Below are 15,732 nucleotides of genomic sequence, written 5' to 3' on the forward strand. Positions count from 1 at the left end.
CACAGATTATATATACCACTGCAGCATGGGGTTGAATCTGGCCCACAGCCATTTCAGCACACAGATTATATATACCACTGCCATTTCATCACTCTCTCAATCCAATTTAAAAAATATATATTTTAGGAGTGGGACTGCCTCACTCCTTTAGATTTGATATTTTTACAGACTGAGGGATAATCATTTCTGAGAGGATGTAATCAAAAGGATAATCAAACTTTATTTTAATACACATGTATATAATATATAAACATACTGTAACGCCCTGGCCATAGAGAGGGGTTTTTGTTCTTTATTTTGGTTAGGCCAGGGTGTTACATTGGGTGGGCGTTCTATGTTAATTTTTCTATGTTTTTGTATTTCTTTGTTTTGGGCCGTGTGTGGATCCCAATCAGGCACAGCTGTAGTTCGTTGTTGCTGATTGGGAGTCACACATAAGTAGCCTGGTTTTCCTTTGGGTTTTTGTGGGTGATTGTTTTCTGTGTAGAGTTAATCCTGACAGGACTGTTTTGCTGTCGTCTTTTGTTTATTTTTGTAGCGTTCTCTTTTTCAATTAAAATTCTAATGATGAACACATCCTCCGCTGCACCTTGGTCTAATTCTGACGACGGCCGTTACACATACATACAAATTCAATTGATATTGAAGGCATTTTAATTGAATCATTTTTAATAAAAAAGGGAAAATCCCTCATCAATTCTTTCTTACCGAGATGCTATCCTTCCCAGCTGGAGGAGACACAGACACACTTCCCGTGGCTGTTTGTGAAGAACTAATAGGAGAAATCAATATAAATGAATTAATTAAGTGAATGATCTTCCTTGCAACACATCTCAATTGACCAGGTGGTAATATTATCTCATTGAAACTGTGTTAAAGTGGTTTAAAACTCCTATACGCACATGCCAATGGGTATGAGAGGAAATGAGAAGTGTTGTTTGTTAAAGATTGCCTTTTTAATATTGGTGTGGTAGCTTAAGGTGAACATGAGTGTGGGGCTTAAAACAGCTACAGGAAATATTGTTTTTGGGGGGGGGGGGGGGGGAGATCGACAAAACAGGAATTTCTAGACTAAAACTAGATTTCCACGAACACAGTGACAGACAGTGGGAGGATCGATGGGAATAATGACGTGTGACACAGCACACCATGCATCATGGCAGCAATAGCTCTCCAAACCTGTTGTCGTACAGCTACACCGTGATGATACACTATTCAATCCATCACAGGGAAAAGAAGGCCAGAAGGAGAAAGAACAGGACAGTTAGCTACCCTGTTGTAACGCACTGTGGTTGTGACCACAGTGGACAACATTTACGTCATTTAGCAGACGCTCTTATCCAGAGCGACTTACAGTAGTGAATGCATACATTTCATTTCTAAACATCTTTTTTTATTTGATTTTTTTCTGTGCTGGCCCCCCGTGGGAATCGAACCCACAACCCTGGCGTTACAAACACCATGCTCTACCAACTGAGCTACAGGGAAGGACAATGAAGTTCTATTCCATTCTAGTCCTAAATGATCCAGATTTTTTTTCTTCACTGAATAATAAAATGTCTAGGAGCGTAGCTGGCTGGGGTTGAAAACAGAGAGGAATAAACCAATCGTCAGCCAGAAAACCGACCAGGAGAGAGAGAAAAAACATGAGAATCGTCTGCACCTCTACCGCTGACGTGGCCTACATCAATCAGGTTTATTCTCATGCATATTTCAAGACATGATCTGAGATCATCTTCACATTAAATTCAGACTTGTGTTCCAAATGGAACACTATTCCCTATATAGGGCACTACTTTTGACCATGCCATAGGGCTCTGATTCAAAGCAGTGCACTATATAGGGAATAGGGTGCCATTTGGGACATAGACACATAATGCAGAACCTAGGAACTGACGTAGACTTTAACAGCATAGAAGAGAGCAACACGAAACTCCCCTCTGTACAACTGAGTGAAACTCATACTGAGTGAAATATTTACATAATATTCTCTCTCCAGCCAGCCAGCTAACTCCCCACTGTCTGTCTTCTCTTACTCTGTGTTTCCTGGGACGTTCTGTACAGTGAACGACTGTTTAAAATACACATTACAGTTCATATAAGTCATTTGGTAAGCCAAGGCAGTCACAGGAGTCTCAGGACAGTCTGCTGTCCAAATGGGTATTGTGTGAAGTCAGGCTATTGTGGATGGAGTCTGTGGACAACAGAAGAGGAGCTTGTGTAGAGAGGGAGAGGAATGGAGAGGAATGGAGAGGAATGGAGAGGAGGGGATAGCTGGTCTTAATCAATGAACCTTTCATGCGTAGTTTGGTCACAACAGTGCTAACAGCCGATTCGATATTCTCGGCTATTTCATCTGCAGCCATCCAAGAGAGGAGGACAGGACTGGGGAGAGAGGGGGACAGGACTGGGGAGAGAGTGGGACAGGACTGGGGAGAGAGTGGGACAGGACTGGGGAGAGAGTGGGACAGGGGTAGGGAGAGAGTGGGACAGGACTGGGGAGAGAGTGGGACAGGGGTGGGGAGAGAGTGGGACAGGGGTGGGGAGAGAGGGGGACAGGGGTGGGGAGAGAGTGGGACAGGGGTGGGGAGAGAGTGGGACAGGACTGGGGAGAGAGGAGGATGGGTGGGGAGAGAGTGGGACAGGACTGGGGAGAGAGGGGGACAGGACTGGGGAGAGAGTGGGACAGGACTGGGGAGAGAGGAGGATGGGTGGGGAGAGAGTGGGACAGGACTGGGGAGAGAGTGGGACAGGGGTGGGGAGAGAGGGGGACAGGGGTAGGGAGAGAGGGGGACAGGGGTGGGGAGAGAGTGGGACAGGGGTCGGGAGAGAGTGGGACAGGGTGGGGAGAGAGTGGAACAGGACTGGGGAGAGAGGGGGACAGGACTGGGGAGAGAGGGGGACAGGACTGGGGAGAGAGTGGGACAGGACTGGGGAGAGAGTGGGACAGGACTGGGGAGAGAGGGGGACAGGACTGGGGAGAGAGGGGGACAGGACTGGGGAGAGAGGGGGACAGGACTGGGGAGAGAGTGGGACAGGGGTGGGGAGAGAGTGGGACAGGGGTGGGGAGAGAGTGGGACAGGGGTGGGGAGAGAGTGGGACAGGGGTAGGGAGAGAGTGGGACAGGGGTGGGGAGAGAGGGGGATGGGTGGGGAGAGAGTGGGACAGGAGGGGAGAGAGTGGGACAGGGGTGGAGAGAGGGAGGGGGACACGGGTGGAGAGAGAGGGGGAAACCTGACCGACTGTGATCAGAGGAAATGTACTCTTCTCGCCAGGTTTGAGGTTAATTTCATTTCACTTCAGTGAATTCAGGAAACGTTCAGATGCATTGTTCTAGAACCTAATGAGAGGCAACTGAGATCTGCGATTTGGTCAGTTGCCTTGTAGCTTGAAATAATCAATACAGAGCATTAAGGCAAATGGACATGCATCTGTACTCACCCAGTCCCTCAGACTCAAACAGGCAGGTCTCTCCCACCCCCACCTGACGACACCAGGTCAGGAAGTTAGCTGTGTTGTCCCTAGCAAAGAAGGAACCGGAGGGAGCACTGGCACGACACGGGATCCTCCAACACGGGATGGCCTGAGAGAGAGAGAGGTTAGGATTAGATGGAGAGAGGTTAGGATTAGAGGGAGAGAGGTTAGGATTAGAGGGAGAGAGGTTAGGATTAGAGGGCGAGAGGTTAGGATTAGATGGAGAGAGGTTAGGATTAGAGGGAGAGAGGTTAGGATTAGATGGAGAGAGGTTGGGATTAGAGGGAGAGAGGTTAGGATTAGAGGGCGAGAGGTTAGGATTAGAGGGAGAGAGGTTAGGATTAGAGGGTGAGAGGTTAGGGAGAGAGGTTAGGATTAGAGGGAGAGAGGTTAGGATTAGAGGGAGAGAGGTTAGGATTAGAGGGAGAGAGGTTAGGATTAGATGGCGAGAGGTTAGGATTAGATGGAGAGAGGTTAGGATTAGATGGAGAGAGGTTAGGGAGAGAGGTTAGGGACAGAGATTAGGATTAGATGGAGAGAGGTTAGGGAGAGAGGTTAGGATTAGATGGCGAGAGGTTAGGATTAGATGGAGAGAGGTTAGGATTAGAGGGAGAGAGGTTAAGGTTAGAGGGAGAGAGGTTAGGGAGAGAGGTTAAGGTTACAAAACAAAAGTTTGTCAGGTCATCCACTAGATCTTCATCCAGTGGTGCTGACTCTGTGTTTCTCAATGTGTGTCTTATGTTGGGAGAAAGACAGAAGATTCATTTCTGTTCCAACCAAGTACAGTTGAAGTCGGAAGTTTGCATATACTTAGGTTGGAGTCATTAAAACTCGTTTTTCAACCACTCCACAAATGTATTCTTAACAAACTATAGTTTTAGAAAGCCGGTTAGGACATCTACTTTGTGCATGACGCAAGTAATTTTTCCAACAATTGTTTACAGACAGATTATTTCACTTATAATTCACCGTATCACAATTCCAGTAGGTCAGAAGTTTACATTCACTAAGTTGACTGTGCCTTAAAACGGCATGGAAAATTCCAGAAAATTAGGTCATGGCTTTAGAATCTTCTGATAGGCTAATTGACATAATTTGAGTCAATTGGAGGTGTACCTGTGGATGTATTTCAAGGCCTACCTTCAAACTCAGTGCCTCTTTGCTTGACATCATGGGAAAATCAAAAGAAATCAGCCAAGACCTCAGAAAAACAATTGTAGACCTCTACAAGTCTGGTTCATCCTTGGGAGCAATTTCCAAATGCCTGAAGGTACCACGTTCATCTGTACAAACAATAGTACGCAAGTATAAACACCATGGGACCACGCAGCCGTCATACCGCTCAGGAAGGAGACGCGTTCTGTCTCCTAAAGATGAAAGTACTTTGGTGCGAAAAGTGCAAATCAATCCCAGAACAACAGCAAAGGACCTTGTGAAGATGCTGGAGGAAACAGGAACAAAAGTATCTATATCCACAGTAAAATGAGTCCTATATCGACATAACCTGAAAGGCCTCTCAGCAAGGAAGAAGCCATTGCTCCAAAACCGCCATAAAAAAGCCAGACTACGGTTTGCAACTGCACATGGGAACAAAGATTGTACTTTTTGGAGAAATGTCCTCTGGTCTGATGAAACAAAAATACAACTGTTTGGCCATAATGACAATCGTTATATTTGGAGGAAAAAGGGGATGGCTTGCAAGCCGAAGAACACCATCCCAACCGTGAAGCACGGGGGTGGCAGCATCATGTTGTGTGGGGGTGCTTTGCTGCAGGAGGGACTGGTGCACTTCACAAAATAGATGGCATCATGAGGTAGGAAAATTATGTAGATATATTGAAGCAACATCTCAAGACATCAGTCAGGAAGTTAAAGCTTGGTCGCAAATGGGTCTTCCAAATGGACAATGACCCCAAGCATACTTCCAAAGTTGTGGCAAAATGGCTTAAGGACAACAAAGTCAAGGTATTGGAGTGGTCATCACAAAGCCCTGACCTCAATCCCATATAAAATTTGTGGGCATAACTGAAAAAGCGTATGCGAGCAAGGAGGCCTACAAACCTGACTCAGTTACACCAGCTCTGTCTGGAGGAATGGGCCAAAATTCACCCAATTTATTGTGGGAAGCTTGTGGATGCTACCGGAAACGTTTGACCCAAGTTAAACAATTTAAAGGCAATGCTACCAAATACTAATTGAGTGTATGTAAACTTCTGACCCACTGGGAATGTGATGAAAGAAAGAAAAGCTGAACTAAATCATTCTCTACTATTATTCTGACATTTCACATTCTTAAAATAAAGTGGTGATCCTAACTGACCTAAAACAGGGAATTTTTACTAGGATTAAATGTCAGGAATTGTGAAATACTGAGTTTAAATGTATTTGGCTAAGGTGTATGTAAACTTCAGCTGTATCTATTCTATCCTTAACAGAACGGCAAGGGTGTGTCATCCGTTATGACGTCATAGTGTAATGATCCTTCCCCAAAGAATTATCTAAGAGATATCTTTATCTCTCTCTCTCTCTGCATCCCACCAGTCAAACAGACTGATCTTAGAGATATCTGTATCTCTCGCTTTGCATCCCACCAGTCAGTCCACCACGCATAGACAATAACCTGGACAAGCGTTAAAATTTTCAGACAGTGACCACATAGCTAGACTTTCAGACAGTGACCACATAGCTAGTTTTCCAGACAGTGACCACATAGCTAGACTTTCAGACAGTGACCACATAGCTAGATTTTCAGACAGTGACCACATAGCTAGTCTTTCAGACAGTGACCACATAGCTAGACTTTCAGACAGTGACCACATAGCTAGTTTTTCAGACAGTGACCACATAGCTAGTTTTTCAGACAGTGACCACATAGCTAGACTTTCAGACAGTGACCACATAGCTAGATTTTCAGACAGTGACCACATAGCTAGTTTTTCAGACAGTGACCACATAGCTAGTTTTTCAGACAGTGACCACATAGCTAGACTTTCAGACAGTGACCACATAGCTAGATTTTCAGACAGTGACCACATAGCTAGTCTTTCAGACAGTGACCACATAGCTAAATGACATACTGCAGTCCCTCAGGCTCATCAGAATCTGATCGAGCTTCATTGCTCCTTTCAGAGAAAAGCCATTCCTTCTTAACTCAGTTTCAGTCCGAATATACCCCCTAGTATATCTGCCGTCTGCACCGATTTCAGATCTCTTCTCCATCTCTGGTTTCAGCTCTTGTTGTAGATGGTGGCTGGGAGGGAAACCGAGCAAGGGAGAGACGGATGGAGAGGCGGAGGGGAAGAGGGCAAGGCCACAACTCCACCAGGTCTGGTCTGGTAGAGAGGGATGGAGGGGAGGATGGCTAGCCTACTACTATACCAGGTCTGGTCTGGTAGAGAGGGGAGGAGGGCTAGCCTACTACTATACCAGGTCTGGTCTGGTAGAGCGGGATGGAGGGGAGGATGGCTAGCCTACTACTCCACCAGGTCTGGTCTGGTAGAGAGGGATGGAGGGGAGGATGGCTAGCCTACTACTATACCAGGTCTGGTCTGGTAGAGCGGGATGGAGGGGAGGATGGCTAGCCTACTACTCCACCAGGTCTGGTCTGGTAGAGAGGGATGGAGGGGAGGATGGCTAGCCTACTACTCCACCAGGTCTGGTCTGGTAGAGCGGGATGGAGGGGAGGAGGGCTAGCCTACTACTCCACCAGGTCTGGTCTGGTAGAGAGGGATGGAGGGGAGGATGGCTAGCCTACTACTCCACCAGGTCTGGTCTGGTAGAGAGGGGTGGAGGGGAGGATGGCTAGCCTGCTACTACACCAGGTCTGGTCTGGTCTGGTAGAGAGGGATGGAGGGGAGGATGGCTAGCCTACTACTCCACTAGGTCTGGTCTGGTAGAGAGGGGAGGAGGGCTAGCCTACTACTACACCAGGTCTGGTCTGGTCTGGTAGAGAGGGGTGGAGGGGAGGATGGCTAGCCTACTACTACACCAGGTCTGGTCTGGTCTGGTAGAGAGGGGTGGAGGGGAGGATGGCTAGCCTACTACTATACCAGGTCTGGTCTGGTAGAGAGGGGAGGATGGCTAGCCTACTACTCCACCAGGTCTGGTCTGGTAGAGAGGGGTGGAGGGGAGGATGGCTAGCCTACTACTACACCAGGTCTGGTCTGGTAGAGAGGGGTGGAGGGGAGGATGGCTAGCCTACTACTATACCAGGTCTGGTCTGGTAGAGAGGGGAGGATGGCTAGCCTACTACTATACCAGGTCTGGTCTGGTAGAGAGGGGAGGATGGCTAGCCTACTACTATACCAGGTCTGGTCTGGTAGAGAGGGGAGGATGGCTAGCCTACTACTATACCAGGTCTGGTCTGGTAGAGAGGGGAGGAGGGCTAGCCTACTACTCCACCAGGTCTGGTCTGGTAGAGCGGGATGGAGGGGAGGATGGCTAGCCTACTACTCCACCAGGTCTGGTCTGGTAGAGAGGGGTGGAGGGGAGGATGGCTAGCCTACTACTACACCAGGTCTGGTCTGGTAGAGAGGGGAGGATTGCTAGCCTACTACTACACCAGGTCTGGTCTGGTCTGGTAGAGAGGGGAGGATGGCTAGCCTACTACTACACCAGGTCTGGTCTGGTCTGGTAGAGAGGGGTGGAGGGGAGGATGGCTAGCCTACTACTACACCAGGTCTGGTCTGGTAGAGAGGGGTGGAGGGGAGGATGGCTAGCCTACTACTATACCAGGTCTGGTCTGGTAGAGAGGGGAGGATGGCTAGCCTACTACTCCACCAGGTCTGGTCTGGTAGAGAGGGGTGGAGGGGAGGATGGCTAGCCTACTACTCCACCAGGTCTGGTCTGGTAGAGAGGGGAGGATGGCTAGCCTACTACTATACCAGGTCTGGTCTGGTAGAGAGGGGAGGATGGCTAGCCTACTACTCCACCAGGTCTGGTCTGGTAGAGAGGGGAGGATGGCTAGCCTACTACTATACCAGGTCTGGTCTGGTAGAGAGGGGAGGAGGGCTAGCCTACTACTCCACCAGGTCTGGTCTGGTAGAGAGGGGAGGATGGCTAGCCTACTACTATACCAGGTCTGGTCTGGTAGAGAGGGGAGGATGGCTAGCCTACTACTCCACCAGGTCTGGTCTGGTAGAGAGGGGAGGATGGCTAGCCTACTACTATACCAGGTCTGGTCTGGTAGAGAGGGGAGGAGGGCTAGCCTACTACTCCACCAGGTCTGGTCTGGTAGAGAGGGATGGAGGGGAGGATGGCTAGCCTACTACTCCACCAGGTCTGGTCTGGTAGAGAGGGGTGGAGGGGAGGAGGGCTAGCCTACTACTCCACCAGGTCTGGTCTGGTAGAGAGGGGAGGATGGCTAGCCTACTACTATACCAGGTCTGGTCTGGTCTGGTAGAGAGGGATGGAGGGGAGGATGGCTAGCCTACTACTCCACCAGGTCTGGTTTGGTAGAGAGGGGAGGATGGCTAGCCTACTACTCCACCAGGTCTGGTCTGGTAGAGAGGGGAGGAGGGCTAGCCTACTACTACACCAGGTCTGGTCTGGTCTGGTAGAGAGGGGTGGAGGGGAGGATGGCTAGCCTACTACTACACCAGGTCTGGTCTGGTCTGGTAGAGAGGGGTGGAGGGGAGGATGGCTAGCCTACTACTATACCAGGTCTGGTCTGGTAGAGAGGGGAGGATGGCTAGCCTACTACTACACCAGGTCTGGTCTGGTAGAGAGGGGAGGAGGGCTAGCCTACTACTCCACCAGGTCTGGTCTGGTCTGGTAGAGAGGGGAGGAGGGCTAGCGTACTACTACACCAGGTCTGGTCTGGTAGAGAGGGATGGAGGGGAGGATGGCTAGCCTACTACTACACCAGGTCTGGTCTGGTCTGGTAGAGAGGGGTGGAGGGGAGGAGGGCTAGCCTACTACTACACCAGGTCTGGTCTGGTAGAGAGGGGTGGAGGGGAGGATGGCTAGCCTACTACTCCACCAGGTCTGGTATGGTCTGATTTGAATATCAAATGACACTGCAGGCTACATGCAGGCAGCAGCCCCCCACCAAACCTGGGTTCAAATACTATTTGAACATATCTTCAAGTAGTATATTTGTGCTTGATTGAATTTGTCTGGCTTAATGGAATCAATGAAATAGTCCCAAAAGTGCAGACCTCGTCCATCAAGGACTCCAGGAAGGCTAAAGCAAATGCTTAATGCTTATTTGAACAAAAACAAATAGTATTTGAACCCATGTTTCAGGTCTCATCTCCTGTAACTACCTGCAGAACCGTCCTCTCCTGTAACCACCTGCAGAACCCTCCTCTCCTCCTCTCATGTAACTACCTGCAGAACCCTCCTCTCCTCCTCTCCTGTAACTACCTGCAGAACCCTCCTCTCCTCCTCTCCTGTAACTACCTGCAGAACCCTCCTCTCCTCCTCTCATGTAACTACCTGCAGAACCCTCCTCTCCTCCTCTCCTGTAACCACCTGCAGAACCCTCCTCTCCTCCTCTCCTGTAACTACCTGCAGAACCCTCCTCTCCTCCTCTCCTGTAACTACCTGCAGAACCCTCCTCTCCTGTAACCACCTGCAGAACCCTCCTCTCCTGTAACCACCTGCAGAACCCTCCTCTCCTGTAACCACCTGCAGAACCCTCCTCTCCTGTAACCACCTGCAGAACCCTCCTCTCCTGTAACCACCTGCAGAACCCTCCTCTCCTGTAACCACCTGCAGAACCCTCCTCTCCTGTAACCACCTGCAGAACCCTCCTCTCCTGTAACTACCTGCAGAACCCTCCTCTCCTGTAACCACCTGCAGAACCCTCCTCTCCTGTAACCACCTGCAGAACCCTCCTCTCCTGTAACCACCTGCAGAACCCTCCTCTCCTGTAACCACCTGCAGAACCCTCCTCTCCTGTAACCACCTGCAGAACCCTCCTCTCCTGTAACCACCTGCAGAACCCTCCTCTCCTGTAACCACCTGCAGAACCCTCCTCTCCTGTAACCACCTGCAGAACCCTCCTCTCCTGTAACCACCTGCAGAACCCTCCTCGCCTGTCTGGTTGTAACCTGTATAGTTAGCGTCATGGGTGAAGGGAGATGGGAACCAATAATTCCAAGTCTAGAAAGCAAACATCTTGAAGTATTCTGCTAGGAAACAATAAAATAGTGACCACGAAGTCTATCGATCACTTCATGAATCGTTTATGAACTGCTTAAGTTGGTAAAACCATGGGGTTGAACACAAGTGTGAGACAGCCAATCAAATCAAAGCTGGTCGCGTACACAGATGTCATTGCAAGAGCAGCGCAATCCTAATGTTTCTAGCTCCAAGTGCAATTAAATAACCCAAAAATATTTATAAAAAAATATTGTAGTGCTAGACTACTGTACCTAATAAACTGTCCGGTGAGTACACTATATATACACACAAAAGTATGTGGACACCCCTTCAAATTAGTGGATTCGGCTTTTACAGCCCTACCCATTGCTGACAGGTGTATAAAATTGAGCACCACACAGCCATGCAATCTCCATAGACAAACATTGGCAGTAGAATGGCCTTACTGAAGAGCTCTGTGACTTTCAACGTGGCACCGTCATAGGATGCCACATTTCTAACAAGTCAGTTCTTCAAATTTCTTCCCTGGTTAACTGTAAGTGCTGTTATTGTGAAGTGGAAACGTCTAGGAACAACAACGGCTGAGCCACGAAGTGGTAGGTCCCACACAAGCTCACAGAACGGAACCACCGATCATCTGTCCTCAGTTGCAACACTCACTACCAAGTTCCAAACTGCCTCTGGAAGCAACGTCAGCACAAGAACTGTTCATCGGGATCTTCATTAAATGGGTTTCCATGGTTTCCATGGCCGAGCAGCCGCACATATGCATACGATCACCATGCGCAATGCCAAGCGTCGGCTGGAGTGGTGTAAAGCTCGCCGCCATTGGACTCTGGCGCAAAGGAAACGCATTCTCTGGAGTGATGAATCACGCTTCATCATCTGGCAGTCTGACGGATGAATCTGGGTTTGGCGTATGCCAGGAGAAAGCTACCTGCCCGAATGCATAGTGCAAGGTGTAAAGTTTGGTGGAGAAGGAATAATGGTCAGGGGCTGTTGTTCATGGTTCGGGCTAGGTTCCTTAGTTCCAGTGAAGGGAAATTTTAACGCTACAGCATACAATGACATTCTAGACGATTCTGGGCTTTCAACTTTGTGGCAACAGTTTGGGGAAGGCCCTTTCCTGTTTCAGAACAAAAGTGAGGTCCATACAGAAAGGGTTTGTCGAGATCAGTGTGGAAGATCTTGACTGGCCTGCACCGAGCCCTGACCTCAACTCCATCGAACACCTTTGGGATGAATTGGAACGCCAAATGCGAGCCATTGCCCAACATCAGTGGCCGACCTCATTAACGCTCGTGGCTGAATGGAAGCAAGTCCCCGCAGCAATGTTCCAACATCTAGTGGAAAGCCTTCCCAGAAGAGTGGAGGCTGTTATAGCAGCAAAGGGGGGACCAACTCCATATTAATGCTTACGATTTTGGAATGAGATTTTCGACGAACGGCTGTCCACATACTTTTGTTAATGTATTGCTCATGGCACTTTATTTAGTACCGGCTCGGATCCCCCTTTGTCTCCAGAACGGAATTCTTTGGGCATAGATTGTACAAGGTACCTGAAATGTTTGCTGCTCAACTGGTATTACGGGACCTAACGTGTGCCAGGAAAAACATTCCCAACACCATTGTGTACCAGGTAGGATGGCTCCATGGACTAATGCTGTTTATGTCAAATCCTGACTCTGCCATCAGCATGACGTAAGAGGAACTGGTATTCGTCAGACCGGGTAATGTTTTTCCACTCCTCATTTGTCCAGTGTTGGTGATGACGTGTCCACTGGAGCCACTTCTTCTTGTTTTTAGCTGATAGGAGTGGAACCTGGTGTGGTCGTCTGCTGTAATAACCCATCCATGACAAAGATTGACAAGTTGTGCGTTCCGAGATGCCGTTCCGCACACCACTGTTGTACCACTGTTTGTGGCATTCAGGCCAAAGAGTTCAATCTTGGTTTCATCAGACCAGAGAATCTTGTTTATCATAGTCTGAGTCCTTTAGGGGCCTTTTGGCAAACTCCAAGCAGGCTTTCATGTGCCTTTTACTGAGGAGTGGCTTCCGTCTGGCCACTCTACCATAAATGCCTGATTGGTGGAGTGCTGCAGAGATGGTTGTCCTTCTGGAAGGTTCTCCCATCTCCACAGAGGAACTCTGGAGCTCTGTCAGAGTGACCATCGGGTTCTTGGTCACCTCACTGACCAAGGCCCTTCTCCCCCAATTGCTCAGTTTGGCCGGGTGGCCAGCTCTAGGAAGAGTCTTGGTGGTTCCAAACTTCTTCCATTTAAGAATGATGGAGGCCACTGTGTTCTTGGGGACCTTCAATGCTGCAGATATTTTTTCGTACCCTTCCCCAGATCTGTACCTCGACACAATCCTGTCTCGGCACTCTACGGACAATTCCTTCGACCTCATGGCTTGGGTTTTGCTCTGACACGCACTGTCAACTGTGGGACCTTATATAGAGAGGTGTGTGCCTTCCCAAATCATGTCCAGTCAATTGAATTTACCACAGGTGGACTCCAATCAAGTTGTAGAAACATCTCAAGGATGATCAATGGAAACAGGATTCACCTGAGCTCAATTTTGAGTGTCATAGCAAATGGTTTGAATACTTATGTAAATAAGGTATCTGTTTTTTTTTTTTTTTTTTTTAAATACATTTGCAAAAATGTCTAAACTTGTTTTTCGCTTTGTTATTATGGGGTATTGTGTGTAGATTGATTTATTGTGTTTAGAACATTTAATTTAATCAATTTTAGTATAAGGCTGTAACGTTTTAAAATGTGGGAAAAACTCTAAAAGGGGTCTGAATACTTTCATGGAAAGTTTGTCTGTTTTTACAGAATCTGATCTGTTCGACTCGTTCAGTCAAAATAACTCATCTTTCGACTCATTCTGTTCATTTGAGTCAGTAATGCCAAGGGCACGCAGGACTCCCTACCCATGAACGATGAACAAAAAAACTTGGAAGAAATCATGATTCTAAAAACCATCTAGTTCACCATTTGGGGGGCTTATCGGAGCTGTCAAGTGTGACTGAAACTTCTAAAACTGTGCTTCAAACAATGTACATTTGTGATTGCTAGGCATATATATAAGATTATATTTTGATACATTTTGAAAACGAGGTCTGGTTGCAGGCGCAACTGGAATAGATTGTGAACGACTCTTAGCGGAATGGGAGATTCCGGGAGATTTGCCCCAAATAGACCTATAATTCGCAAACTGCGAGAGCCATTCAAAATATTTGTTACCGAGTTTAAGCGTTGAGCAGGAGGCAGCCGGTGTATATTTAAATTCTACAAAGCTATGTCTATCGATAACATTCAATAATCAATTGATTGCATTCATTCTTGCACCATGCGATCAATGATCAGTTTGAAACAAATATTTTTCAATTTCTCTGCGAGTAGACAGTTGCTGGTCAGAACACGTCGCAGGAGCCACTGAAACGGAAGAGCGTGTATTAATCCGGCTGTAGGTTTCATTGCGGCTGGCAGGTCTGTTAATTGACTAAAGTATTGTGGAGAAATTGGCCCCAGGTATATTAAGCAGCGAGTGCCATGTTCAATCTCTCATGAAATAACCTGCTTAGTAAGACCTGAGAGTAGGAAGAAAAAAAAGACATGGGAAAGGTAATAAGTCCTGAGAAGTAATACTGTAACAGTCTGCCTAACTGACTGACCATCTTTCAAGCCCAGTCTCTACAAACATGACCTATTGAGCTCAGAGATAAATATGGGTTCACTTTCCCCTTATCTTCTTTTAGGGAGAGTGAACAGGTTTCCAGGTCAGACAAGCTGAAACACCATACCACTTTCTCCAGAGTCTCAGTAGCTCGTTCTCCTCTTCTCCACATCCTGCCTCTCTCCGGTCAATTCATAAGGGCTTTATTTAGTTTCAGTTAAATTCAAAGGGGCTTTATTGGCATGGGGAAACATGTTTATATTGCCAAAACAAGTGAAATAGATAAAACAAAAGTGAATTAAACTATCAAACAAAATTAACAGTAAGCTGCAGCTCTGTAACAGCCCCACACAAGCAGCTCTGTAACAGACCCACCATCCCCAGCTCTGTAACAGACCCACACCAGCATCAGCTCTGTAACATACCAGCATCAGGAGACCCACCATCCCCAGCTCTGTAACAGACCCACACCAGCAGCTCTGTAACAGACCCACACCAGCATCAGGAGACCCACCATCAACAGCTCTGTAACAGACCCACACCAGCATCAGGAGACCCACCATCAAAAGCTCTGTAACAGACCCACACCAGCATCAGGAGACCCACCATCCCCAGCTCTGTAACAGACCCACACCAGTATCAGGAGACCCACACCAGCAGCTCTGTAACAGACCCACACCAGCATCAGCTCTGTAACAGACCCACACCAGCATCAGCTCTGTAACAGACCCACAAAAGCATCAGGAGACCCACCATCAACAGCTCTGTAACAGACCCACACCAGCATCAGGAGACCCACCATCCCCAGCTCTGTAACAGACCCACACCAGCAGCTCTGTAACAGACCCACACCAGCATCAGGAGACCCACACCAGCAGCTCTGTAACAGACCCACACCAGCATCAGGAGACCCACACCAGCAGCTCTGTAACAGACCCACACCAGCATCAGGAGACCCACCATCCCCAGCTCTGTAACAGACCCACACCAGCATCAGGAGACCCACCATCCCCAGCTCTGTAACAGACCCACACCAGCATCAGGAGACCCACCATCCCCAGCTCTGTAACAGACCCACACCAGCAGCTCTGTAACAGACCCACACCAGCATCAGGAGACCCACCATCCCCAGCTCTGTAACAGACCCACACCAGCATCAGGAGACCCACCATCCCCAGCTCTGTAACAGACCCACACCAGCATCAGGAGACCCACCATCAACAGCTCTGTAACAGACCCACACCAGCAGCTCTGTAACAGACCCACACCAGCATCAGGAGACCCACCATCCCCAGCTCTGTAACAGACCCACACCAGCAGCTCTGTAACAGACCCACACCAGCATCAGGAGACCCACACCAGCAGCTCTGTAACAGACAATACTTTTACCCTGCCAGAAGTGCCAGAGGGTCAAGGTTTACAGTCTTCTATTCCGTAGGGTTCCGTTGGTTCCATTGCGCCAGGCA

At 48.4% G+C, this 15,732-nt stretch overlaps 1 protein-coding gene and 1 non-coding gene across 2 annotated transcripts in view; both read right to left on the reverse strand.

The window, feature by feature from the left end:
• LOC106584757 (growth arrest-specific protein 2) overlaps positions 1 to 15,732 on the reverse strand; it is a 59,592-nt gene that overhangs the window by 16,962 nt on the left and 26,898 nt on the right. The window contains exons 4-5 of the mRNA XM_045706300.2: positions 3,442 to 3,583; positions 709 to 772 (exon numbers count right to left, since the gene is read on the reverse strand). Of these exons, the coding sequence (XP_045562256.2) occupies positions 709 to 772; positions 3,442 to 3,583 (206 nt within the window). The remainder of the gene's footprint in view (positions 1 to 708; positions 773 to 3,441; positions 3,584 to 15,732) is intronic.
• On the reverse strand, positions 1,416 to 1,492 carry trnat-ugu (transfer RNA threonine (anticodon UGU)). The gene has a single exon. It is a non-coding gene; the product is annotated as a tRNA-Thr (tRNA).

This window comes from Salmo salar, chromosome 23 (genome assembly GCF_965601325.2).
Source record: "Salmo salar chromosome 23, fSalSal1, whole genome shotgun sequence".
NCBI lineage: Eukaryota > Metazoa > Chordata > Actinopteri > Salmoniformes > Salmonidae > Salmo > Salmo salar.